Source organism: Porites lutea, chromosome 1, assembly GCF_958299795.1.
Source record: "Porites lutea chromosome 1, jaPorLute2.1, whole genome shotgun sequence".
Lineage (NCBI taxonomy): Eukaryota > Metazoa > Cnidaria > Anthozoa > Scleractinia > Poritidae > Porites > Porites lutea.
The window spans coordinates 57,766,939-57,793,986 of record NC_133201.1 but is presented as its reverse complement, the minus strand read 5'-3'; the positions used below and the strand labels follow the sequence as shown (position 1 = coordinate 57,793,986).

General features: G+C 39.4%; 1 protein-coding gene across 1 annotated transcript in view; it reads left to right on the top strand.

The window, feature by feature from the left end:
* LOC140932745 (phthioceranic/hydroxyphthioceranic acid synthase-like) overlaps nt 1-25,215 on the top strand; it is a 46,646-nt gene extending 21,431 nt beyond the window's left edge. The window contains exons 4-13 of the mRNA XM_073382258.1: nt 235-2,681; nt 4,955-5,117; nt 5,360-5,638; nt 6,787-7,178; nt 7,466-7,777; nt 14,482-14,799; nt 15,152-15,382; nt 15,706-16,021; nt 20,032-20,160; nt 24,435-25,215. Coding sequence (XP_073238359.1) covers nt 235-2,681; nt 4,955-5,117; nt 5,360-5,638; nt 6,787-7,178; nt 7,466-7,777; nt 14,482-14,799; nt 15,152-15,382; nt 15,706-16,021; nt 20,032-20,160; nt 24,435-24,655 — 4,808 coding nt within the window. The 3' untranslated portion in view covers nt 24,656-25,215. The remainder of the gene's footprint in view (nt 1-234; nt 2,682-4,954; nt 5,118-5,359; nt 5,639-6,786; nt 7,179-7,465; nt 7,778-14,481; nt 14,800-15,151; nt 15,383-15,705; nt 16,022-20,031; nt 20,161-24,434) is intronic.
* The last annotated feature ends 1,833 nt before the right edge of the window (nt 25,216-27,048 follow it).

Sequence of the window (27,048 nt, the reverse complement as noted above, 5' to 3'; positions counted from 1 at the left end):
CAAAAGAGAAAAATAGAGAGAGCTTCACATTCTTCTCTAGCAGAAACTGATAACTCAAATATCTTCTATTATTTTCTGTGTAAATTTTGTTTCTAGTGGATTATTATACATGTATATTGCTTTCAGCCATCGCTTTCTCGCTTATCATTTTTAACAAATATTTTATATTTTCTTCAAAACCCAAACTTTACGCTGTCTAGCAAAATATAAATCGTAACCCTTTATCTTTCATAGTCTCAGCATCCAACCTGGTAGGGCCGGCAATAAGTGAGCTAATGGAAGACATGGAGCGAATACCAAATAATGAGTTCAGAGAACTAACAGAGAAGTTTGGATTCAAATACGGCCCTTCCTTCTCCATCATCAAAGAGGCATGGAAACGTAAAAAAGAGGGGCTATGCCTGATAGACATCAAAGAGGCACACACCATACAAGAAGAAAGTAAACGTTATGTTGTACATCCATCTATATTAGATGCTTGCCTTCAATCCTGCTTTATTCCCTTAGCAAATTCGTTGACGGGTGAGAAGTCCGTTGTGCCAGTTGGTTTCAAAAGTATTGCACTGAATGACTTCCCATTAACAAACCAGTTTTATTGCCACGTGACTGAGTATGTTTCCGATTCTGAAAGATTTGACGTCACACTTATGAGTCCAACTGGTTGCGTTTTGCTGACAATGACCGATTTACGAGTTACAGAGATAACAAGCTCATCGCGTCAACTTTCTTTAGCTGATCTTGCTTACGACGTCCAGTGGAGTGAGGCTGAGTTAACAATACAGGGGGAAAGTAGCAATCCTCTGCATTGCATCGTACTAAAAGACTCCTCTCATTTGTCAAATTATTTGGTCTCATCACTTGAAGCTCGTGAAGTCAGTGTCATCTCTGTTAATCCTCCAGATGGTCAATGTTTTGACACTGAAGTCCAAGACAAAATAAAAATCGCCTTCGCAGAGATTCCAGCGATTCATTCTTCTTCGTTAAGGGTTGTAAATCTCTGGCCTATGGACACATCACTTCTACCAGACGATGTTGATGTCATTGAGCAAGCTCAACAACTCGCTTTTGGCAGTTCTGCGTTCCTAATTCGACTGTTGTTAGAGAAAGAGCTGATGGATTCTCGACTGTTTCTTGTCACCGAGCTAACACAGCTTTTGGATACCTGTGACAGTTCTGGTAAGGGTAAATCCATTCCATGGGGTGCTACTGTCTGGGGACTGAAAAGAACAGCGAATCTTGAAGAAGTGAATCTCAGGGTTACCGTAGTTGACCTGTGTGACAAAGAAGATAAACGGGAAGTGGATTCCTTGGTCGATGAAATTTTAGGTGGCAGCATCGAAGACGAGGTGGCCTTTAGAGATGGTAGAAGATTTATAAGTCGTCTCGTCCGAGCAAACCTACACCAAGGCATGTGCAAAACAATTACAAGAAAAGAGAGCAAGAATAAAAGACACCTATACCTTTCAACAGCTCCTTCATCGAAATCGCTTTGCCTTCGCGAGCAATGTTTTCCAAAGACAACAGAATTTGAAGTCATCGTAGAAGTTAGCTATTGTTGGACGCCCTCAGAAACACTCTTTGATGTGTCTAAACCAAATGGATGTGTCTTTGTAAGTGGAAAAGTGACTGATCTTCCTGGCTCTGGCAAGATTACTTTGCAAATTGGAGACAATGTATGTGGTGTCATTCCCTCTGGCCGCGTTGCACGTTTCATTCCAATACCAGTCAGTAATGTGTTTTTGAAACCTTCCAAACTGACAATGAAGCAAGCCACATGCCTTCCAGCATGCCTGGCACTGGCATATCATACTCTTCAAAAAGCAGCGGCTGGCGCCACAAAACAGAAGCTTCTTATCCATGAGGCAAATCGTGGTCCTGGACCAGCAGCGGTAGTTCTGGGAAACACACTGGGTCACAGAGTTTTTTGCACTATTTCCGACACTTGCAGTTCATCCACGAAAAGTCTTCTTACCGATTTGGGTGCAGAGAGTGTAAAGCGACAGAGCTCCACAGCATATAATGATGATTTAAACGATCCATTTGACGCTGTTGTGTTTCTTAATCCACCGTTTCCGAATGTCCTTCACAGAAGCGGTCCTAGTTTAAAGAGGGGAGGAAAAGTAATTATCCTTAGCAACGATTTTGAAGGCGATGTTATCTTTCCTGCAAACAAGAATCTTAAATATGAGAGAGAGAATATATTAGACATTTTGCGACCCCCGTCCGCTTTCGAGGAGCTAAGCATGCGAAGCATGCAAATTTTGGAAACCAAGGGAGTATCACGAGCGCTTCTTGGATTGAAGATAGAGTGTTTAGACTTGGTTGCATCAATTAAAGCTTTCAACGAGTTCCTTGACAGAACCTCATCTCTAAAAGATGAAGTGGCACAGTCTTCTAACATTTCATTTTTCATACAAGCACTTGGAACATTTGAAGAAGCAGAGAAACTTCAAGACATCCCAGTGCTACCACAAGGCTTAGATGAGTGTGGTTTGAAAGAAAACAAATCCTATTTGGTAGCAGGAGGAGTGCGTGGATTTGGATTTGAAGTCGCCCGATGGATGGCGGAAAACGGTGCAAAGTCTATAGTACTCCTCGGCCGCTCTGTGCCCTCGGATTCCAAAATTCAAGAGGTACGTCAGATTGAGAAGAGAACCGGTGCGGCGATCCATATAATTCAGGTAAGTAAAGGAAACTTTCTTTTTCTTTTTTTGTTGTCTACCAGGCCCATCATCACTCATTGCAAATAGCAGTTTATCAGATTAGGGTGATGCTTCTGTCAAAACCGACGTGCCTTAGAAGTATTTTCATACTATACAGCACTTCATAAAAAGACAACAAATAAAAAAATCAAAACAAAAAGAGGAAGATAGTTTCTAATAATAAAAGATTTCGTGAAGTTCTTTAGAATAAAAATGAGCGACAAAAGAACTGGACTTTTCCACGAAAGCATGACGTCACTATCGAATGTAATTGATAGAAAAATTGGTAGCAATATATATCTATCTGGATTTGCTAAAAGGTATCTCCAGGAATTTTTCCCAACATTCTCATTTGAGGCTTGTTTACTTCAATATATTTCTTTGTTGTGACATTTTGAGTACCCAAATACTCTAACAAGCTGCACTTGACATAAAGTCGTATGTTAATAATGCTGTTTACATCTTTCTTCACCCCCACTCCCCTCCCCACGACGATCATTGCCCATGATCCTGTCCGTGTAATAAAACAATCTTATTTGAAATCAGCGTGCACGATAGAAGTTGTTTTCCTTCGTCGGTTAATTTTCTACAGTCCTTTTTGGCCACCTGGAGGAAAGTTTCCGGAAGGCTTAATTAAGCCTTATTAAGAAACAAGTTTCACGATTTGCATAGGCTGCCGTCGCCCAATATCTCATTTTGGCTAACAGGGTGGAACACTGATCAAGGGCTAGAGACGGACATATTGCGAGCTTTGATGTGGGCGGTGACCAGTCTATGGCCTCAAAAAGTAGGTTATAGGGGTCAAACCTATTCGGCGTGGGCAAAATTGAAGCTGATTCTGACCAGGCTAGAGCCTTAGTTAAAAATTGTTTGAGGCCTGCCTCTTTGTGTCCCTTTCAACGGTAGAGTGTCTAGAGTCACCTTCTATCTATATCAAATTAAAGTACCTTAAGAAACATTGAAAAGTATTAAAAGGTCACGAGGGCGACTGCAACGAAAACGCAATAGGTGTGGTTGCAATAGACCTTTTACCTCCTTTGAGGTAATAGCTTGGGTTGGGTTTGAGTTGGGTTGGGTTTGCGCTGGGTTTTGATCACTTTCACGTTTGCAGTTACACAGCGATGAATTTCCCTTAGGGAAGAAAAAACTTAAACCTGATTTTGCGGGAAACGTCGTTGTAAAGAAAGAAGGCTGACGTAGATCTTAAACGGTTTCGGCCATCTTTAATTTTACCCTTTTAATAAACCCTCCGCACAATTAAGCTTAGCAAGAGCCTTTCAGCCCTCAATTTTGAGACTACGAACGAAGACGTCGACTTCATTCCAGCTTAAAAGAAAGGAAAATTCTCGCTCAAAAAAGTCAAATGTGCGGGTTAAAAAAAAATGGTTGCAACGATTTCATAAAGAACGAATTCTGGAACACTAATGTAAAGAATAAAACTTGCGAGTTTTTCAAGATGCTTTTGAATATATTAAACGTAAACACATTCACATCAGCGTTCGAAATCCTTTTAGGTTTCCAGTGTCGCACAGGATTTGGCGCCAAGACGAACTCATGACTGAAGGTGCTTTCAGTGCCGGAGCAACCTTTAGTAGGGAGGAGAGTTGCTTCTAATAACGGCTGCCGAGGAATATAGAAAATATAGGGATGTAAAGAAGTTATCTCAAATTCATCGATAAATCATGAAGAAAGTACAAAGGAAATTAATTTTTAATGAATGATCGGAAATCAGAAAAAAATTCCTCATTTTTTCATTGTTTGACGGGATTTAATTTTCAATCTCCCTTTCTCCTTCTAAAATCATTTTGTTTGAGAAGTTTTTTCAAACATTATTTCATTACAAGATCAAACAACTCGAAGTTCGTTAAAAATACTCCTCTGCGCGTCGTATTTTCAACTCTCTTCTAAGTATTTGGTCTGATCTTGTGATGAAACACTGTGTCAGATGTTAGATATGTTACATAACTACCTAAGTAAATAAATTAAATAGCCCGTGAACAGCCTTTCCGGGCGGAATCAGGCGAGCAAATCGCGCAAAGCCTGCGCGAAGGCTTCTTTACATTCCGCTTCCGCTCGGGTATTTAATAAACACACCGGGATTGAAAATATCTCAAATTACTGTACCGGTTGAAAATTGTTATCTTCATACAGCTGTCAAGATAACTTTCTTTTAGAACCGAGTAAAAACAAAGCTTTAAATTGAGACTACAGCCACTTATTTCATGTGCTCTTTTGCAACGTCCTTTTTTCAGGTCGACATATCCAACCCAAAGCAAATGTCCTGCTTGGGAGACCGCCTTCAGTCCCTTCCAGATGTGGCGGGCATAGTGCACACTGCTATGATTCTAAGAGACGAATTTATTAAAGAGCTGAAATTACAGAGTTTTAATGAAGTCATGGGCCCAAAGATCAAAGGTGAGACAGCCTAAGTGACCAAGCCCTAAACTCTCAGGCTGAATTTTTGCTCTTGTCGACTACAGCATAATGGACTGTGTTAAAGAGTAGAATTCAAAGGCAACATTTTGCTAACAGGTTTAAAAGCCGCTCGCCTAAATTTAAAGGTTTGTTCAATATTAAACGCTCCACAAACATTACCATTTTTTCCTTTTGAATTTATCGCAGTTTTCACTAACAAAATGTACAAATTTGATTTTTAGGCTCTTTCTTACTACACCAAATGAGCCTAGAGATGGATCTGGATTTCTTCGTGATGTTTTCGTCCATGGCGTCGATCGTGGGTAACGTTGGACAATCTTCATACTCCGCTTGCAATGCTTTCCAAGATTCTCTTGCTCAGTATCGCAGACATGTGCTTGGTCTTCCCGGACTTGCAATAAACTGGGGACCAATCAGTGGAGCTGGTGTAATGGAAAGAGAAACTGGAATCGCTAAATTGCTAACGCTGGCAGGGCTGGGTTTTGTTGATGCCAAGGATGGTACGTTGCAAATTTCTGAAAGCGAATGTCTTAGTAATCCGTTGACAATAATTACTGTGGATGAATGAATAACGTCTTCTTATCGCAGTAAAACTGCGCCCAGTTTAATAAAACCTAAGGTCAGACGTAATAGATCACGTCTGGCTTACGCGAAAACACGCGGTGGCCAAAATACCCCCCAAATGTGTCATTAAAGCGAGGCATTGTTGTAATTTATTTTTAGGCAAGAGTGAGTACAAAGAAAGATCAGTTGTTGTTGTCGTTGTTGTTTAAGCTAAAGTATTCCGCGGGGTGCACTCTTGATTTCTTTGACGTCCCATATTGTCGGTTTTCACTGTTTTAGTCCCCTTCTAGAGCTCTTGCAGATGATATGAGTTTGACTTTGAATTTGAAAAAATTCATGCAACCGTTTATGTGACGTCATCCGTTGTGAGGTCATAATTTGACATTTTGCGTCAAGCAAAAACTTAAAATCATTTGGTCAATATTCGTAGTCTACCTGCAACTTTGGTCAAGAAATGAAATGAAATGTAAAATATACGTAAAATTGGCTTTAATGACACCGTTGAGGAGTGGTTTGGCCCCACCGTGCACAGAGTTTGACTGGGCATAGCGTTGGACGTTAGCTGAAAGTTATGGCGTTAAGTATTATGCAATTTACCTCCGTATTAATCGGTAATAATTAGGAAATAGGCAGTAGGTTGACTTTTCATTTAATTCATTTCGGAAATAGAAACTAAAGAAACTGAATTGGAGCTCAATACCCCAAGAACAAGGCTATTCATCAACAATGAAAAAAAAAAGGAGAGAAAAACAAAAACAAAAACAAGTTTATTGGTTTATTGCGAATCGTTAGGGTGCTTTTGGTGCTACTAAAACGTACTCTTGTACAAACTGGATGGTATCCATTTCACACTAAAGCATGGGTTTTGCCCCCAAATAAGGAGAAGTGTGTTTGGTGTTTTCGATCGGAAGAAACACGGCTGTTAACATTTATTTGTTGGAAAAGGGCACATGAAAGCCGTGGTTGTTAGACAACAAAATACTTGTTAGTGTTGTTTGACATCTACTTTCAAAGCATGAACGGCACAGTATAATTTATGTGTAATAAACTGGAGTCTTACTTATTGCTTGATTCGTCCTCTAAGGTGTTAAACATATGGTCAAAGTGTTAACTGAGGAGCCAGGCCGCTGTCAAATCTCACTCTTTAATGCAGACTGGCCTCTATTCTTAAAGAGCGGTGAAGGGCTGAAGAGAACGCTGCGACTTTCCATTATCAGATCAACAGTAAATGCCACTGACAAAGACACGAGCTCAACAGAGTCTCTGGCGCAAAGAATCGTTTTAGAGAAGGATGGAGAGAAGAGGGCTGAGCTTATCAACGAATACGTTAGTGTGTCAATGACGTTGTTACTGAGTGGCAATCTTTCGTCCTCTGAAACAGATCTCAACGCCAGCTTGTATAGCTACGGGGTTGACTCCACAACGGCCTTGGGTATGAAAATGCACCTTGAAAAGGACTTGCAAGTTTCTTTTGAGGTACACTTTTAACTTCCAGATTTAACGTTAACTTATCAGTTACAATGCATGGGTAGCCAAAATCGGCATAAAACGGGTAGCATATTAATGATAGATGCTTAAAACCAAATGCCCCTGTGAGTCATTTCTTCTGGGAAATAGCTGTTTCCAGGTATGCTGAACGTCGGGATATTGTGATACGACCTGGTGTGTTGTTCCGAAGGGCCAATCCAATACGGCTTGCAATCTGTAGCTGAGAGGATCGACCTTTTATACCTCAATATGACAAAAATAGCCTTTCTTTGCAGGTCTTCTACTTCATGCAGCCAGACACAACTCCTCTAAAGCTGGTTAGAGACCTAGCAGCCAAGATGAATGAACGAAGACAAGGCACCCTTCCATCTGATGAACAGTCTGAAAATGATAACAGAAAAAAGGCCGAGCATGCGCAAGCACAGGCAACTGAAGACGTCTCGCCGATAACTGATGTATCTGAAAGCAAAATACAAGTTGTACCGCTGTACACTCCAGAGGGCTCAGCCATAAAGTTTTTCTGTGTCCATCCTTCGCACCGTTACGCGTTGAGTTTAATGCCGATCGCAGCAGGATTTCAAGGACAGGTAAATTAAACATGCAGTATAGCTGCTGATGAAGATTTTTATTCTTTTAATTTTTAGAAATTATAGTAATTTCGTAAACCATAAGCTAAAACATTAAGAAAATGTGATGCATTTCCTCTAGGAAAAAAAAAATACCCATCTCATAAACATTGATACAAAGTCTTGATTCTTCCTCTTCTTCATATTATTATTATTATTATTATTATTATTATTATTATTATTATCGCGGGGCTCCAGAGCCCTATACTCATCGAATATGATCAACCTCTGTTCGTTTGGTTGTCACGTGATTGACAGAGCGTACGTACGTAGGTACGTACGAACGCGTCTACAGATTGCACGGGTGGGGTAGGAGAGACTATCAAAAGGAAGGGAAGGGTGTCTCAGGCGTGTTTTGGCAAGTCCACATCTTTTATATTGGAAATTCACAATATGGTCAATTGCCAGCTGTCAAAACAGGATACCCACTGACCAGTATCCCATGACGTATCGCGGGCTCATGTGTCAACTCATCGAGGTGACGTGGTTTATTTGGAAGCTGTCGGCTGACCAGTTAATTGTTTTACTAGATCGCGATCAATGTTCAATCCCATACTTTCCAGCTAGTTTGGGAGCACAGGGAAACTGATACACATATTGGACATCAATGTTGTGATCAATTGACAGCTGCCAAAACAGGGTATCCGCTGACCAGTATCACATGACCGTATCGCGGGCACAGGTGTTGACCCATCGAGGTCAAGTATTTTTATCCGCTGACCAGGTACTAGTTTTCAAATGATCACAGGCTCAAGTTTAATTCTTTTTTACATTCAAATGAAATATGTTGTGTTTATGTGCCGCACAATTAAACTTTTGATTTCAAACTGACCTCGGACGCGAAAATTCAGCCAGCTGCTACGGGCAGGGAAGACAGTTGCTTTTGACTTTTCTCACCATGTTCACGCGTTGGTCACGCTCTACGTCCAATTTTTATTCTCTGATTGGTCAAAATTTGACAAGTGAGGGTCATGCGGAAAATTTATACAGCATCTTGAATCTTGTTTACTTTGACAGCTGAATCTGCAAGGGTTTGTGTCAACTTGTGATGTTTTTAACCGTCTTTTTCCACTGGATGTACAAAATGAAATTCTGCTGCTATCAGGAGTCTTCTGTTATTCATAGCTAGTTTGTTTATTGGGTTTTTGGTTGCGAATTACGTCACTTGTTAAAGTCGGAAATCCGATTTCGGATGGCATCGTTTTCGTTTTCACCTTGCTTGTCATTGATGCGAAAGAGTTGCAAAGTCTGAAGCGACACAGTATGTGGTCCTTGGTCCGCGCAAGTCTGCGATGCTCTTGGTCCGCGACTTTTCCGAAAATGATAAAATATTTCGTCGAGAAAAAAAATACGTTGAATAATGAAAGATATCGTGATTTACTGATCAGCATTCATTCATATGACGAAGTTTCGGCTTTCTTGCTGTGGGTGAAGACGCGAAATTAAAGTTTGTTGAGAGGTAGGTTAATTTGTCTTTCTTGAAGTTTGGATTTTCGCGGCACCGTAAACAACATGGTCATGTTTACTTGGCCTGCGAATAAATAAAACGCTACGAGAAAACGTGCCTTTTTGTACAACAGGTTTTCAAAAAAAAACTTTAGCTTAATTGCATAAAGAAAAGAAAAAAAATACATGAAATATTGTGAAAACCACGTTTTCGTGTGGAAACTATAACATTTTTACGTTTTTTTCGTGCTGCTTACCTGAGACGCAGACCAAGGACCGCATTCGCGGACCAAGGACCATGGAAAACGGTCGCCTTTTTTCGAATTCCAAGCAAAATATTTAGGTCTGGAACTTGAAACTTCAGGATTATCGAGAGGAACATAAAAGCTATCTTCGGGGAGTATTTCAGCTCGTTACGTGAAGATTCGGGTAAGATATTCAAGTTAATGACTTTTAGACGCGGACCAAGGACCACATACTGTACTGGCCGTACTTGATACCTTTCAGGAGCTGCATCTCGAGTTATTATTGTATTTGATGTTTGTTTTTTATTTCTAATTTAGTCGAGCGTAGTTTAGCGGCTATTTTGTTTACGCACGTTTGTAAGATTTGAGACAATGATCTGACCGAGTATCAGGTATGTTATAAGCTTACAGATCTTTAAAAAGTCTTCACACATTTTCTTACCGCAAATAGAAATAAAACGTTCCAAAGAATATTTAGTTATAATTCTGGCTGTAAAAGAAAGCTTTGAGCGAGTTCGTCTTTGAAAAAAGCAAACACCGGGAAGCTGGCTTAAAACATAAACTTCAGCTTTAAGCTCGAAGACTCAGGATTTTTACAGACACTTTAATACTTGTCTTTCAGAATGAAAGTTGTTGTCTCTGTACATGTTTCACCGAATTATATTTCTCTTATTGATTGTTAGTCGTCTCTCTTGTAATTTTAATCGTTTTGCCGATTGTTTTCAGTCGTTCAGGGAACAACTCCTCCAGGAGTACTTAAAATGTCGCGCGTCAAACCATTTAAAAAAAATAAACATAATAAATTATGTTGGAGCGTAACTCTGTTAATGTTCATTCAAACACTCGCCACAGCTCACACTGCAAAAGTGAGAACCGGCTGGCCGTATAGGTGAGTTTGGAAATTTTTTTAACGGTTTAGCTAAAGCCCACGCGTGCTTTGATGGTCCTGAACATTGAATGATAGCAATTTGTATTGCAAAAGTGTGAAATACTGCATTCTGTCCTAGGTCTGTAAGATAAAAACAGTGCCTCATATTACTGTTTCACCTCAGATGTGATGTATAAATGATATAAAAGGTTGGTTTACACGCACCCAGATTTGTTGGAAAGATTTTGTAAAGTAAACTTGTCGAACGCAACAAAATTGGCCGGATTTTTTTTTCCAGGCCTAATTAATCTACGGTGATCAAGAGCCATTATGGCTCTTATTAAATGTGATCGAAGATGATTGCCAGTTTTTGGGTGTACATATGAGGCTATCAACTCGATGTAAGATTTGGTTCACTCTTGGGCTGTTTGCAAATTATTACTTCGGCGGAGCGCGAAGTAAAGGATTTGCGACGCTCAGGAATGTATCAAAGTTCACTTTTTTGACAAGATTGGGCACGCAAGGTCTGTAGGTTTTCGGTTTTATTCGGCTATTTGACGAGGTGAGAGCCGAATTAGTTCGAGATATCTCGAGATCACTTCGATTTCTTCGATTTATTCTTTAACTTTTTCAAGGAAGAAAGAATTATTATTTTGGCTTTCCCGGGGTTTGAACCGACTCACCTGAGGGATTAGCCGATTGCGCTCCTGCGACCCAGGGTAATTCGGGATATGAAAAACAGTTATGAAATGATGCACTAGTTTCGGGACAAGATTGGGCGTACAAGTTCGTGACTTTTGGGCTTGTTTCGGCTATTTCACGAAATGAGACCGGACTACTTCGTGATATCTTGAGATCAATTCGAGTTTAGTCTTTAATTTACTCGAGGAATAAATAGAGAATTTTGTCTTTGTTGAGTATTACGTAAGAAAATTGCTTTCATGCGTGGCCTGACTTTCTGGAACGTTCTCTACATTTTTGGATTATTCATGAATAATTAATTAGGGCATGTTTACGTTTCAGTATGAGTAAGCAGATTTGCATCAGTTACTGAAATCATAAATAGACCTTGTCACGGTTTTCGACGCCATCTTGACGAGTAGGCAAACGCGTGAGAAATTACAGTGTTTGTATGAGAATCTAATGTCGAATAATTTCCATAAAACGGCTGTTCTGAACAAAATATCAATTGTAAACTAAAGCTACAAAGCAAAGGATTGTCCTAAAAAAAATTGGGGGGCGTGCCTGTGCTTAAATCGCTCCAGAGGCTTTCTTTAGATTTTCCATATATTTGTCTGTAATTTTCCCGTGACTTTCTTACAGACAAATGTATAGAAAATTTTAAAAAGTGGTTCTAGGTCTTCTAGTGCATATAACGCCCTCAAATTTTTTCCGGAGAATCCTTAGGAGTGAAGCTTTAGTTTACAAATCATATTTTTTCAGAACAGCCGTTCTAAGGAAATTATTCGACATTAGATTCTCATACAATCACTGTAAGTTCTCACGCGTTTGCCCACAGGCGGCCCAGACGTAGTATGTGTCACTGAATGAATATGTTAATACTCACATGGACAAATTAATGCGATGAGTCGTCGAAACTCCCATGAACTAAAATAGTCCAAAAGTCAAAATATAACAAAACAAAGCTAAGATACCTTCAACTGAACGTATCCTTGTCATTCCTGGCCGGTTTAAGTGGCATTTTGTTGAGTTTTGCAATTGTAGGTACTATCTCGCTTGAATTTCCAGGCTTTTGCGTGACGCGGCTGGCGGCCAGGAAAGCTCTTATGCGAGTTAAAAACATTACCGATCTTGGGAGATTTTGCAATCTAAACATTCCTTGTCTCAGAGTAAATATTAATGTAATCTTTATGAGTTCCTCAAGCGAAGAATTCACGCATTAGTAGGAAAACTCGAAAACAGATGTTTCTGGTGGTATCCGGCGGCCATATTGGTGTTCCTGGAAGGGACAATTTGTCCCGAAATGCTAGTTTTTGGCAAGTAGGCCTCTTGGATGTTGCTCTTTTCAGAATATTCTAACAAATCCCAAATATCACAAATTAACACCTTGCTCTTACCATATTTATTTCTTACTATTCCTCCGCATTTACAATTAATCAGTTCCACAACCACGACGCTGTAGTGTACGCTCTGTAGCGTCTTGTTTTTCTCTAAAATCACTTAGCTTTCCCTGAAAAGTCACATGGATGTGCTCTAAAGTTAACTGAATTGTGGAATACAAGATTATTGTTTGATTTGAATTATGTATTTATTAATGGGAGCCTCGCTTTTAGCCCTGGCTAAATCTATATAATAGTATTATTATTTACCTATATTTATACAGGATTTGCCCCTTCAGCAGGGCCCGGGGGGTACTCAACGAAGTTTTATACTGGGAGGCTCTTCCCCAAGGTAGATAGAAACCTTTATTTAACCACGGCAAAACCATAGGTACACCTATGTCCAGAAATGCATGCAAGGGCGAAAATGGCAAAAATGTCGAAAAATCACCAGAGGGCTGGCGATTCAAATTGGATTCAAATTGAATACCGAAAGTGGCCCCTTGGAGAGTGGCCATTTTGGCGAAATTGGCGATTTTGGCCAAAATGGCAAATTTAGCAAAAATGGCGAACTTGGCACAAATGCGAGATATATAATTCAAAGAACGACCGCAAGCCTGGGAAATTAAGGATACCTATCTTGCAATTTTTGGTAAGTAAATTGCGATAAACATTTCGACAAGTACCATTCACGCACTGATAATCCAATACAACTCGTGAACCATTCCACCAATTTGATCGTGGATTTGTGAAGAAATTATACATAGGTGGTAATGACCGAACACGCACTCTTGTTTGAGACGAATTTCAATTATCAGTTAAAGTAATGGCATTATAAATAGATTAATGACACTTTAGTTAACATTTCCACTATCTTATGGGCATGTTTTCCACAACCTGCATGTTTCAGATAACTCGACTAATTTTTAAAGGGATCGTTTTGCCAATTCATACAAATCAACAATCCGTATGTTAACATACCTATTTGCTTTATTAGAATGTTTGACCAAATACGTCATTTTTCCCAAACTCGCCACCTTTAAAGGAGTCCCTTTCCCATCTTATTTGAACTTTGTTACAATTTAGCGATTTTTCGCCTTTTCTGCCATTTTCTACAAAATCGCCACTTCTAAAGGGGCCCTTTGCTATCTCATTTGATATTTTGTTAACAAGTTGGCGATTGTTCGCCATTTTCTACACTTTTAGGTGACAGGTTGAAAAAAATCGGTTGATCGTCTGTAATTAACTGGAGCAGCCAGCGCGAGGATTATTGCTTTTTTGATCTAGACCAGTTACTTTCGACATCATATTTTGGCGGTAACTTCAAAACTTTCGAGATTTCAATTTTAGTAAACTTAAAGCAGGAAGGTTCTCGTTTTAGGTAGTCTTCCGCATTTATAAATACTATAGGAAGATTTGTAGCAAGGTTTGCACCAGTCTAGGTAAAATGGCAACTGAAATGATTTGCCATGGCTACAGATTATGTTAGGTGGGGTCTTACTCTTCAGGGGCACCCAACGAGAATATAGTGCAAAACCACTTAAACATAGCATTGTTGAACGTATTTTAGTATTTAAACTGTAGATATAGGCATATTTTTATCCCCTAGAAATTTTTCATCTGTTTGGATTTCCTAGCTGAAAGTCTAGTGGAAATTATAGGGATCAAAACTTACCTTTTCGAAAATTTCAGCCAGAAAAAAGGCTCCCGAAAATTATAGGCGACCTTTTTAGGGTAAAATTCCGTTAAAAATGGGCAATTACCATTTTTACCATTTTACCATTTTTTAGATGTTCGAAAATCCTAGGACAGGCAGGCTAGCAAGAAATTTTACAACGAATGTTTCGAAAATTCTAGATCTCAAATCATCTTCCGAACAAACATTTTCCGAAAATTAACGTTGGGTGCCCCTGACTCTTCCGAGTGGTCTCAAGCGCTGCCAGGAGTCCTTCTTCGACATGCTCCTCGAACGTTAGACCACTGTCGAGGTGAACCCCCAGGTACTTATACGTGGATGCTCTCTTACAGTCTCTTTTCCGTCTCTAGAAATTAGTGTCCTTCTATGGACTGGGTTTTAAAGATCCAGCTGCAGTGAGTGATGACTGGGGTGGAGTGCGTGAACTTGCCACACATTACGTTCAGTTAATAAGTAGGGAACAGAGTCATGGTCCTTACTTTCTCGGTGGATATTCATACGGAGGACTTCTCGCGTATGAAATGGCTTCCTTGTTGGCGGAGCAAAATCAAAGAGTGGAGTTTGTAGCGATGATTGATACATTTCCCTGGACTCAGCCCTCGTCGACTGTCGCCATCAGACTGCCTTACATGCAGGGGCATGAAAACTCGCAACGTCGACATGTCGAGGTTTGTCAACATCTTGGTCGATGAAATGTATATTTAAAGCTCTATATTGACAAGTTGCTGGTGGTATACATAATAAACTTTAGGTTTCTTGACAGACTTTTCACCAACTCTTTTGCAATTTAAAGACTAAAACGAAAACTGAGTCAACTTGTTTCCTCAAACAAAATCTTTTTGCATGAGAAGTTATTTCCGACAAACTGATTCAATTTTTTATCACAGATCGTAAAGTTTGTCACGATTCTACCGCTACACGTCGGATTCTCGACTCTCATTTCATTCTTTGTTACTTCATTCTATGCTTTGTGTTTGATGTATTACTGACAAATTGTAACGAAGAGTTATTGCATTTTAGCTCCAATTTGAAAATTATCTCAGAAAGCTGGCAATAGACTCACTGAAGATGACATCGGATGAATACCACAAGATGAGAGAGGAGAACACCAAAGAATGGATCATAGAAGAACTAGGAAAAAGGGCGTTTGAGAAAGGTCTAGCAAACTTCAATTTGAGAACACTGAGAGAATCTCTTCTGAAGGATCAAATTGTCGCCAGTAGGACACATGTAGAGTGGCAGCCTGCAGAGGTACAAGAAGATCTCTGTTTCCTTTCTGTTTCTGTTTTCTCAAAACAACGATATCGAAAGAAAACTAGTAGTCGATAAGTTCTCCTTGGAGAGTTTTTTCAAACTCATTTACTGAAAAGCAATGTTTATTTGGACTTTAGTCTTGTTTCTTGAATGTTTTAAGAAGTCACTCAAAAACCTCTTAACTATTTATTAGTTAACTTACGCATCATTTTGAATTCGCCTTAGTGCTTGTACTTTGCACAGAGCTCTAGCCTATATTTTATGAAAATACTGAAAGCTTATCTTTCATGAGACGATTTTTTCCTGTTCTTTATTGATAGTTCCGTTACCGAGGTCCACTCACTTTCCTTAAATGTCAAGATGCCTGCTTCTCCCCAATCTCACTCGATAGCAGCGAAAAGATGTGGGGCCAGTTAGTGGATGGTGGGACAACTGTACTTGTTTGTCCTGGAAATCATTATTCCATGAGTGAATCGCCTAACGCCACTGTTACCGGAAGCATCTTAGCAACAGCTCTAGCATTCAAGTACCGTTTGTTGTTCCCAGAATTCCCCAGGCACACAAGAACGTTCAGTCAGAGACGAGCCGTAGAAAAACTCTCCAGTGGGGTAGCTGTGTTCCTCCACTCAAAGAGAGGTAACGATATTATATATATATACGTGTCAGTAACGTTTTCATCTAGAGAGATATATATGTATCATGGGTGGGTTCATTTGCAATATACGCGTATAGCTGTCGCATTTGCACACTGGATTTTTTTATTGTTTTTAAGCCTAAAAACAATAACAAAAATCCCAGCGGGAAAGTGCAACAGCTATACGCGCATGTTGCAAATTAATCCATCTATAGATAGTTAGATACTTTTGCTTTCTTGCACGTTCGCCCGTGTGCATTTTTCACTTGTCATTCTCCAACTTGCGAAACATCTCGGTTTAATCATAAATTGTTTGTCCCTCGAGGTGTTTGTTTCACTTTGAAAAGAACATTTTGTTTGAAGCAGCCGAGTTATAAGGCACACAAACACAAAAAACAAGTTTTCATTTTCTGTGTCGTTTGCGTACAAACGGCAATGTTCGGCCATGCCGAACTGGTAGGCCAAATGTCATGGCATCTATAACAAGTGGCGAGCTATTTATACGGATGTAGTGTATTATACGCTGTCCAGGGCCCGGTTGCATAAAACGCCCGTAACAATAGACCTTTTTACCGATACGGCGGCCATATTGAATTAATTCGATTTAAGGAGTATTATAGGATGCCCAGGGGGCATGAGCACATTTCGTTTGTGTTTTCGAGCGCTTTTCGGGACATTTTTTCTTAAAGTTTTCTTAGAATAAGATTGTAATGGGAAAAAAAGATCTTTGTGCCGTGTTTTATAAATTGTATAAAATTCGCTAACATCTTCGCAGAATTCATACCAAACAACGAAAAACGAAAAGCAGCTTCCGTTTACTCGTTTTCCGTCTTATGCACAGGAATCGACTTCCGGTCAGTAGTTTTCCCGTTTATGTATAGACTCAGAGCGCGATCTGCGAGCAAGCTCTCCATTTGGGGGAGTCGCGAGAAGTCACGAGAGGCACGCGAAAGGAGACACGAGTGCAAGGTGCGGAGAAAGCATTCAACCTTACATAATACTTGGCCGATGACAGTGTTCCCGAAACCAAAAAAATATCCACCAAAACCAAAGTAGGAACAATTCTTGACTGTATTAGTTTCCAAATAAGCTTTACAATCGTATACAGGAGACCATCCAAAATTGTACGAGCAAAAACTAAAGACAAAACCATGTGCTCACATCCGGGTTTTTACACTTAATAATTTCATTTAAGCGTCACTAAAATGTCTCATTTGAAAATTGAATAAACAGTGTCACGTCCATTTCCGGCTGTAACAGACAGACTTTCTTATATTAAGGTAGTTAATTTTCAGACGTTGATTGGCAGAACTTACAGGATTAACGATATTTCACTCTGATTTTTTTTTGTCTCCGTTTTCTTTATTTAAGCATGTTCTAGGCTAGCCTCCCACGCAGGCGTTTTTAGGGGAGCTCGTTTTTTGGAGGGATGAAAAACGAGCTCTCCTAAAAACGCCTGCGCGGGAGGCTAGTTCTAGGCCAGACTTTGATTGATTAATTATCCGTCTTTGATCTTTCTACAAGCGCTAGTATCCAGTTATAAAACACAAAGTATTTGTCCTTTGGCAAGGGAACCAAGAATTAAAGAACGTGATTTGAAGATTGACTGTAATTCGGCTGCATTTAGTGTAAGATCAAACGTAAAAACTCGAACTGAGGTTAGAAGAAACCCCCGTTTTTTCTGGCTGCAACTACAATGGAGCCTCTACCAAAGGCCAATTAATTCGTGTCTCCAATTTGGAGGTTCGACTGTGTTACCGATTGGTTAAAAAGACTTAAGTCGTTAGCACCTCACGGAAATAATAACGGTAACGATAAAGGTACTCAGAAGATACTGCTGTTCAGTATAATCAACTTGAAATGATGGATGAAGAAATAGATGAAGAGAGCATCATCACAGTTATGCGACTAATGCAGTTTCAAAAACTATTAAAGCCTGAAAAAATTCAGGCTTGCCAGGCTTCGAACCCTAACCTCTACGATCCGGTGCGGCCTCTAACCAATTGAACTAGAAAGCCAACTGGGAGCTGATCATTAAATTGGTCCGTAGTGTACCCTGGAAAGATGAAGACGTAATGATGAATATATGAATTTTATATAAATTTGTTTGAATGGCGGGATGAAGAAATGAATGCAGGTAAGATCATCAGTATATAAGTAGAAATGTAGAGTTGTAGGGGGTGCCTTTTCCACCAGGATACTAGTTTCTTATGAAGACACAAACACTCCAGTGGCCAGAGGGAAGGTCCGATTTTCAAACATAAACGCAAGGAAGAAATTCATTTTGCTCCTGCAAAAGGATGCCTACAACAAAAAATTTAACTGTCGCAACCACATAAACAACACAGTTCGGCCCATGTTTTTACAATGGTGGTGAAATATTACATTCTGAGTCTTCTGTCTCTATTCGTCTCAAACGAACAGCAACTTAACCACCCGGATATAAGAAAGCCTGTCATTGCCCAAGCCGAGTATATGTTACTAGCTATTACTTCTGATCGAGGACGCGCTTAAATCAATTGTAAGTTGGTTGTCTGATGCGATGTAACGCGGGAATCCACACGCCACTGGTACCCTGGTTCGCCCCCTGATATTGAGTGGAGGAACCATCCACGGACCCTGTCATTGGCCAAGTATTATTCCTAATCGATATTGTAAGGTGATCGTCTGATGTGATGTAAAGCAGGCGCCACTGCTATTTTAATCCACACGCCACTAGTACCCTCGTTCGCGCTCTGAGCGACACCCCATTTATCCATATATAAAGGGGAAAACGAGTGACCGGACATCGATTCTTGTGCGTCAAACGGAAAACGAGTTACTTTTCTTTTTTTCTTTTTTTTTTGTATTAATTTGTACATAAAAGGAAAAAAGGAAAACGGAAGCTGTTTTTTGTTTGTCGTTTTGTTGTATTTACTTTTTTGTATTTTTTTGTATTAATTTTTAATTTTAGTAGGTTTTTCTGTTTCAGAAGACATCCTAGGAAACACTTGTTTACTTAATCGAGTTCAGAAGGTCATGACTTGTAATTTGTGGATTTCGACCCGTTTTGTGTATTTCTGTGTTTCATTAGGTTCGTTGGTTGTGACCGTCCAGTTTAGGGCAACCAATGGCTAGCTGGCTTCGAGAATTTTTTTCTGATCTTTCTTATTCTTGTCACTTGCAAGAATAAAGCAATGTCTCCCAATGTCTTCTCAGTTTTGTTTCAGCGGGCTAAGCGTTGCATTAACCCCCCTTAAATCTTTTTCTTGATAGCTCTGTCAAATCACCGATACTGCGATTCATTCGCTTAGCGCTGTTTGCCGTGAAATGAGCGGCCGTCGCCTTTACTTCGGATTGTTCAAAATTTTATCACTGCTGGCTTTGATTCCGGCCAACCCAGACGCTGTCAAAAAGTTTTTCAGCTTGATTTATACCAACGTCACGATTCCTTCTTTACATCCTTTAGAAAAATGGTTTTTGAACTGGCTCTGAGTATAATTATGCGCAATTTCATCGTTTAGATCTCGACTTGTGATTGGCTAATTTCAAAATTTGTCTCAAAATTTTCTCTGGATGGCCTCGGTTCATGTGTTTGCACTGTAAAGAAGGTCAGGGGCCAAATCTTGGTGTCCGTTTTAGGCAGGCTCTTATAGATTTTTTCCTATAGAAAGAGTTACATAAATACTCTCGTAAATCTGAGATAAAAGTTAGTCAAGTCAAAATCGGCGAGGTGATTAATTTGTCCACTGAGCTATTTGTAAAGGAAATTAAATGGTACCTCTCAGTCAACAACTACTAACAATTATAGTGACTGAAAATTGAAATTGGAAATATTGCGGTGGGTGGTTAAATCCCGACCTAATATTTTTGTTGTCGGCATATAACGAGGGTGGATGTGGAAGTCGCCAATCTTCTTCATGTATTAACCATCACCTCACTCTGTGTCATGTAGAAGATTAGGTTTTGTGTGAATTCACATCGCTGACATAGAAATTGTGGTAATTTATATTCATCTTTCAACACCTTTAAGGACATAAAAAGCCTCATTTTGGAGAGCTACATTTCCAGGAGGATCTTTACACTCTTCAATTGACAACACAACCCGATGAAGGAGAAAAGCGTGGGACAGAAAAGACCAAAAAGATTATTAACTTGAAAGGTAAGCAATGCTCTTATGCTTTTTTCCCCATGATCTGTTATTGTCACCGGAAACATTATGGCCTTTAATGCCGAGTTAAGTAATCTCGTACCGTACCGAAGCCGAAGGCGAGATCAAGTCAAGTAAGAATTACATTTTTTTTTGATTGGCTAGATTGTGAGCGAATGGCGTGAGTGTTGTCTGCGCGTGCTATGGCGTGTGCATTTCATCTTTTGAGGTTTTAGCGCTATGATGAAAGTAAACCAAGGGCTTGTTTACATGAAGGTGGGGGACCCCAGATAGGTGAGTTAACATGTGGCTGGTCACCTCACCTATAATGTAAACGTGATCAAATTAAAAAAGAGAGATTATATGGACAGGCGGGTTGGGGTCCCCCATCTCCATATAAACAGGCCCTAACTGCCGCGTTGAATTTGATGTTACAAAGAACAACAACAACACATTGGTTAGTTCATACTTAAGATGTGCGTTTAGCCACATTCCTAAATTCCCCAGTATTTAGCAAACTGTTTTATTGCTCCACCATATGGTCTGAAACTTCTAAAGGAAACATTCAACTACAACTTATTCAAAACTTTGCCGACGGTATACTTACTAACAAAAAAAGTATGATCACATTACACCAGTCTTACATCAACTTGGTTGGCTCACCATCGAAGAGCCACTAACTACGCTTACCTGATGTAACCATGATCTTTAAATGTCTCAGTGGTCTTGTGCCCAGTTACTTTAATAAGTACTATGCTTGTAAAACGCTCGGAAACTCACTCGTATTGCACGAGACAGAGCATTCAACTTAACCTCCCTCAGTGCCGACCCTACGCTGCACAGCGTGCCTTCCGGTTTGGGGCCTCTAAATGTTGGAACAGTCTTTCCAATGATTAGAAAATCCGCCTCTGTTGAGGGTTTTAAAAGGAGTGCCACAGCCTCGTTCCCAGTCGTCCTCGGCGGTTTCGGATGTGACGTCACCTGTCAAGCTTGTCGGGAAAATTCGCCCAGGACGCCTCGCGCTATCGCGCTCGGTTCCAAGCCTCCTGTGGTCACTCGGATAGCGCGAACAGGCCCGGGTACGAGGCTGGAAGTGCCAGGCTTGAGATCATCAAAATGCAGAAAAAGAACATTTACCCGTAGTTTGTCGATCTTTTTCAAAATTTATTGTTTATTAGATTTTTAATTTTCATAATTGTTGTTCAAGCATTCAAATTCAATTGTAACTTAAGTTTGACTTTTATACATGTAAATTTTAGTTATTTCGACATTACTTGGCCTAATGATGAGTCCTGTAAGTCAATTCTGAAAAACCCAGTTCGGAGAATTAATAAAATGTATTGTATTGTTAAAAAAAAACTTCACAGCTCTATCAAATTCGTTGTTTAACACGTCAAAAAAACGGCCGCGATGTTGAGGATTTATTTCGAGTATGCACTCCATCATAGCCTGTCACATTTCTGACAGGCGATCACGTGGAAAAAATGGATTTGACCAGATCTCGCCCTTGGCTTCGTCAATATAAAGAGACCTGGGTGCGCAGATTATGAGTTAAGGCAACGTAATGAAAACGTTCAAAGGAGAAACACTCTAGGCCCAAGGCTGAGAGGATGGGAACACAACTGTCATACTTTCTTGGCCGCAGCAGTTTATCGTGCGTCAGTCTTCCATGGAGAGTGCGATTAACGTATGCGTGACCACTCGCCTTTACTTCTGTAAAACTTGTCGTGTAGGGCACGCGTCTACAACCAACATTAGGAAAATATGAAGCAATTTGCTGGAAGAATACGCTGTAGAAATAAGCGATTTTGCTTTAATTCTCTTCCGGAAACTTTTGAAAAACAAAGTCTGTCGAATTCTCTAAAAATAAATAAATAAATCAATAAATCAATAAATAAATAAACAGTCCCATTCCGTTGAAAAGTGTATTTTGTTCGTAATCCGCCTGCATCCTGCTTGAATCTGACCGGTAACAGTTGGCAGTGTATGCTTGAATGGAGGTAACAACTGCAGTTCGCCGATAATTTTGATTTCATCGTCAAATCAGTGCAACTAGTGCTGAGAGGTACTGATATGCACAGCTTTGATAATATACTCCTTAAACGGTTGGAGCTTCTTCAGAATATCCGGCCACTCGTGGAATGCTTTCAATAAAGAAAGTATTCAACACGAATTCAAAGGTATATTTCAGGAAAATAACCTGGTATGTGACAGTAAAAAACCAATGTAAACACATTTCATGGCAATGAAAGAACATATGCCGAACAAAGCCGATACAACTCGTCTGCGAAGTAGGACGCAAAACATATTTTTAATTCTTTTCTCGATTTCCGCAGTTATTTGGAAGCTAGTGGTCCAAATCACATCCAATTTCTGTAAAAGGTTCTTCAACCTTCGAATTTATCGCTAAAAGCATTTCTTGATCTCTTAAACGGTCGCTAAAGAAATCGGGCCGGGTTTGATGGCGGTTTTGCCTACGCGCTGCCTTGTTGCTAGACAACTGTTTTCATCTAAACCGATAGAGAGATATTTATGACCTGAAGAAGATCACGCCTCTATAATAGGCTGATTTAGCAACAGAACGGGAACGTCAATTGACAACGGCGCGCGCAAATCCAACTACTGGCTTGACCAATGGCAGAGCGGCAATTTGAGCATCGGAAGTCGCGTCGCGCGCTTTCCCGTCGTCAACTGATGTTCCCGTTAACTAGGATGAAGAGAATTTGTAGTGATACCACATGTAAAATTTTGCCGTCGAAAATGAGTAATAAACTTAAGCTTTTGCTATCGTGAAAACCTAGTCCTTATTTATTAGTTACTGCAGTTCGCTATTTCCCGGAAAGTATCCTCTAGTGAAAGAAAAAGAGTTGTTCTGTTGATGAGAAGTGTCCAGAAACATGTCACATCCATCTTTGCGAGGCTATAGTTTTCCCATGAAAACTGACATGCCGGTTTTAATTCGAAAAAAACTATTACAAAAAGTGGGGCGCGTTGGGGAGCGTTTATATCGTGGCGTAGAACAAGCTCTGAACAAACACTTTAAACGATTTTCTATTGTCAATTGGCAATACAATGGAAATTATAGCTCCTCATAAAAACGGGTGCAAGGAATCTTCGTGCTCCTTGTTTTAGATTGTAATGAGGAATATTGATTTTTTTTTCCTCACAGAAAAAATCTACATAAATATACGTTTATGGAATTAGGAAAAACGATTTAAGAAAAGAACTATGTCTATTGGAAAACGAAGTATATAACCTGCGAACTTTCTCGACCTTCGCCGCCATCTTGAAAATGCTACATGCACAATGCAATCGCAATTGTAGTGCGCACCCCATCAGAGTAGCTTTGTTAAATGTAGACGGTTTTATGGTCGCTTTACATTTGACTGTGCAATGTCACAAATTCCGGTTTCCCTTAACAATCGCGATACTTAACGACTTACGCGAATTCAAAATGGGCGCCTTCTGTTTAAATGAGCTGTCTTATATGACATATATCATTAATGGCACTCACAATTTTAACAATTGTTAGTTTTTCACATTAGATGACAATAGCATTTGTTTCTCCGATGATTTAAGCCGTTGAAAAGCCAAGCTGCCGCCGGGTCTTGAAATGAGTTCACTTCACTTCACTTCACACACTGCAAGGTCATGAGGGTACACTCCCACTTTTATGTTGGTAAAATTAATTTACCAGTTTGAAGGAATTACAGAGATGTTTTATTCATGTTTTTTTTACTTTGCAAAATGGTTTTCATGAGTGTTCCTTTTCATCAGTCAATCCATGGATTCATCGTTTTGCCGCAAAAGGGAACTCTAAGATGAGAAAAAAACAATGAGAAAAAAAAAATTGAAAAAAAAAAAAAACAAAAAAAAACCTTCGATTGTCCAATCGGCAGCCTAGCCGCTGCTGTAGTCTCAAATCATCGCGAGTTACTTTTTAGTGATCACATCACTTTCATCTGAGAAACCGTTGTTTGTTCGCTCCAACCAAAGGCCGGCTGCATTTGATTCTGTTGGCTATGCCAATCCAATTCGCATATATTTTTCGTTTTTACGTTTTAGTTTATTCCAGCATAATCATTTCAAGGTCAAATAAAAATCGCTCCATACGTACTGTTATTGATTCAATAAAATGCTGTGAAAGCTGCTCGTACTCGTACTTACTGGACAGTTAAAAAGTTGATTCAGTTATACTATTTAACATATAAAACGGGGTAGGTTGTCCGCTTCTATTGCGATAATCAACTCTTCACAAAGAACGATCCTTTTTTTTCTCACAACAGATCTCCTTATGGTCCAGCCTGGAAAATTAGTTGCCAATGCAAGGAAGTATGCCGGCCGAAAGCGAAGAGTTGGAGCCCATCACAGTGGAAACCTCAGGCAAATCGCTTCTGTCATTACAAGGAAACGTGTCTACAATTTGGAATTCACTGATTATTCAGATTTAAAATCATTTTACAATATGATCGAGGCTGTTTTTACAGTGCAGTTGTTGTCCCGTTAACCATGATGGAAACTTGAAATGCAAAATAATCCCGTTAACTTGAAGACTCACTGGAATACCCAAGAGAAGGAGAATAATTATTCGGTTCATCGCCAGTGGGTAAAGACCTTATGGAAGGTTCACACCTAGAAACTCTGCCCGGAATCTCGTACCTGCGCCTTGATATCCAAACCGTAACAAAAATAGTGCGATGTGATCGTAAGCGATGTTCTACTGTCTTGTGCTTTGCTTAGTAAAAGTTATTAAGATTTTGGTAGTGCAAATTCATTAAATTTTGGACGTTTTTTCAATTCAATTTACCTATTATCTATAGTAAGCAACGTTTGTTCTCCAGTGATCTGCTCAAAAAAAAGAAGGTTATAAATTTTCGAGACCCATGCAACAACAACAACAACAACAAATGCTTTATTTGCATGACCATAAAGGAATTACAGTGTTGCAAAAGCTATCAGTCTAAATTTAACAACTGATTCAACTAATTAGTACGTGCAAAACATAACAGAACTTACAGTTCTCATTCATTCATTCATTGATATTAATTTGGTTCTTAATTTAAAGCAGTTAATCAAATAATCAGAAGAATTCATAAGAAGAGATATTAAAGTATCGTGTGAAAGTGATTTGAAGTCAGGTATTTTAGTTTCTAGTTTGGAGAAAAATATGTCTCTGATCTGAGAATAAGCCTTACAATCTAGTAAGAAATGATTTTCATCTTCAATTTTGTTACTTGTACAAAAGTAACATATCCTTTTATCGCGAGGGTTTTATTCGTATCGACCTGTTTCAGTTCTAAGTTGATGACAACTTATTCTAAATGTATTACTAATGCTTTTCTCGAAGGGTTTTTTCTTGTTAAAACTAGGTACGGCGAGAGGCTATAGTCGTCTTTGATTGTACAATAAAAACTGAGTTTTTGTGATTGTTGAAGGGTCTTATTCCAGTAAGAGACGTATTTATTTTTCATTATGCCGATATACCGATTAACTATTGAGTCACTCAATGAATTACAGGAAAAGTCATAGTTTAGATCATAGTACTCAACCATTTTCATGATATTAGAGTAAAAGCTAGTTTTTCCGTTATGATGAAGGTCAATTGAAATTTGTAAGGCCTGTTTAACTATGGAATCTTCATCTTTACCTATCAGATAGTATATTAAGTAATTTAGAATTTTTTTATTCATATCAATGATCATGGGGAATTTAACGAGTTCAGCTCTACAAGCAGTGTTGGATGCCTTGTTATGTACTTGCAAATAACGTTTACAGAATTGCAAATGGCTTTTTTCAATTGCAGAGCTGTCCCAGGACTTAAAATCTGATTTAACAAAAGCACCCCAAACTTCACTGTTGTAGGTTAGAATCGGTGAAATCATCGAGTCAAAAATTTTACACGCAAATGAGGGCTTAAGACCATTCAAATCCGTGTGCCGCCTTAGGCTGAAGAGCTTTTTGTCGGAGGTGTTCAAGCGAAAGTGTAAAATTTCCGAAAGATGCAATGCGAGTGCCTAAGTAAGTATAGTTTTGGACAACGTCGATTACATGCAAGTTCATCAATTAAAATTCTGATTTTCTTTTAAGACAGTAAAAATATAATTACGTCGATCAGCGTGAGTGTGTGATTACAATAGTGCTTATGTCAAGGTTAACTAGCACTGCCCCTTTTTCTTTTTCTTGGGGGAGTTGCAAAGACAAGTAAAAGAAAATATTTTTATTTGGAGTCGTATACCTTCTGATGGATCAACGTTTTCTAAATAATTCAAAATTACAGTATGTACTATTAATTGCACTGTAGCAAGTTATAATAAATGGAGATAATTACACACCTATATTTTTATAGTATTATTTACGTTTGTCTTCCTTCTTTTTTCTTATCTTGAAGCATTCAAACACCTGCCTTGTTGTTAATTGTGGATTTCAGCCTTTCCTCTGGGGGGATGAATATTTTATTTGATGACATTCTGTTCACTCTCATCAGATGCTCGTTTTTCAAGTAATTGGCCATTTTTATACTAAGGACGCATTGGCCGTTTTTAAATTAGAGGACGCACTATCCTTCCAGACGGATAATGCATCTATGGCCGTTTTTATATTAAGGAAGCATTATCCGACTGGACGAACCTGGGCAAACATTTGTAGTTCGTCTGGTTGTGCGTCTTAAGTATAAAGATGGGCACAAGACGAAATTATACGTCTGGACGAACTTTGCTTCTAAATACGTCTTGAACGACGCACTACGAAAGGTAGTTCGTCTGGACGCATAATGCGTCTTGTGCCCGTCTTTATACTTGAGACGCATAACCCAGACGAACTACAAAATGTTTGCCCAGGTTCGTCCAGACGGATAATGCGTCCTTTGTATAAAAACGGCCATTATCCGTCTGGACGAACCCT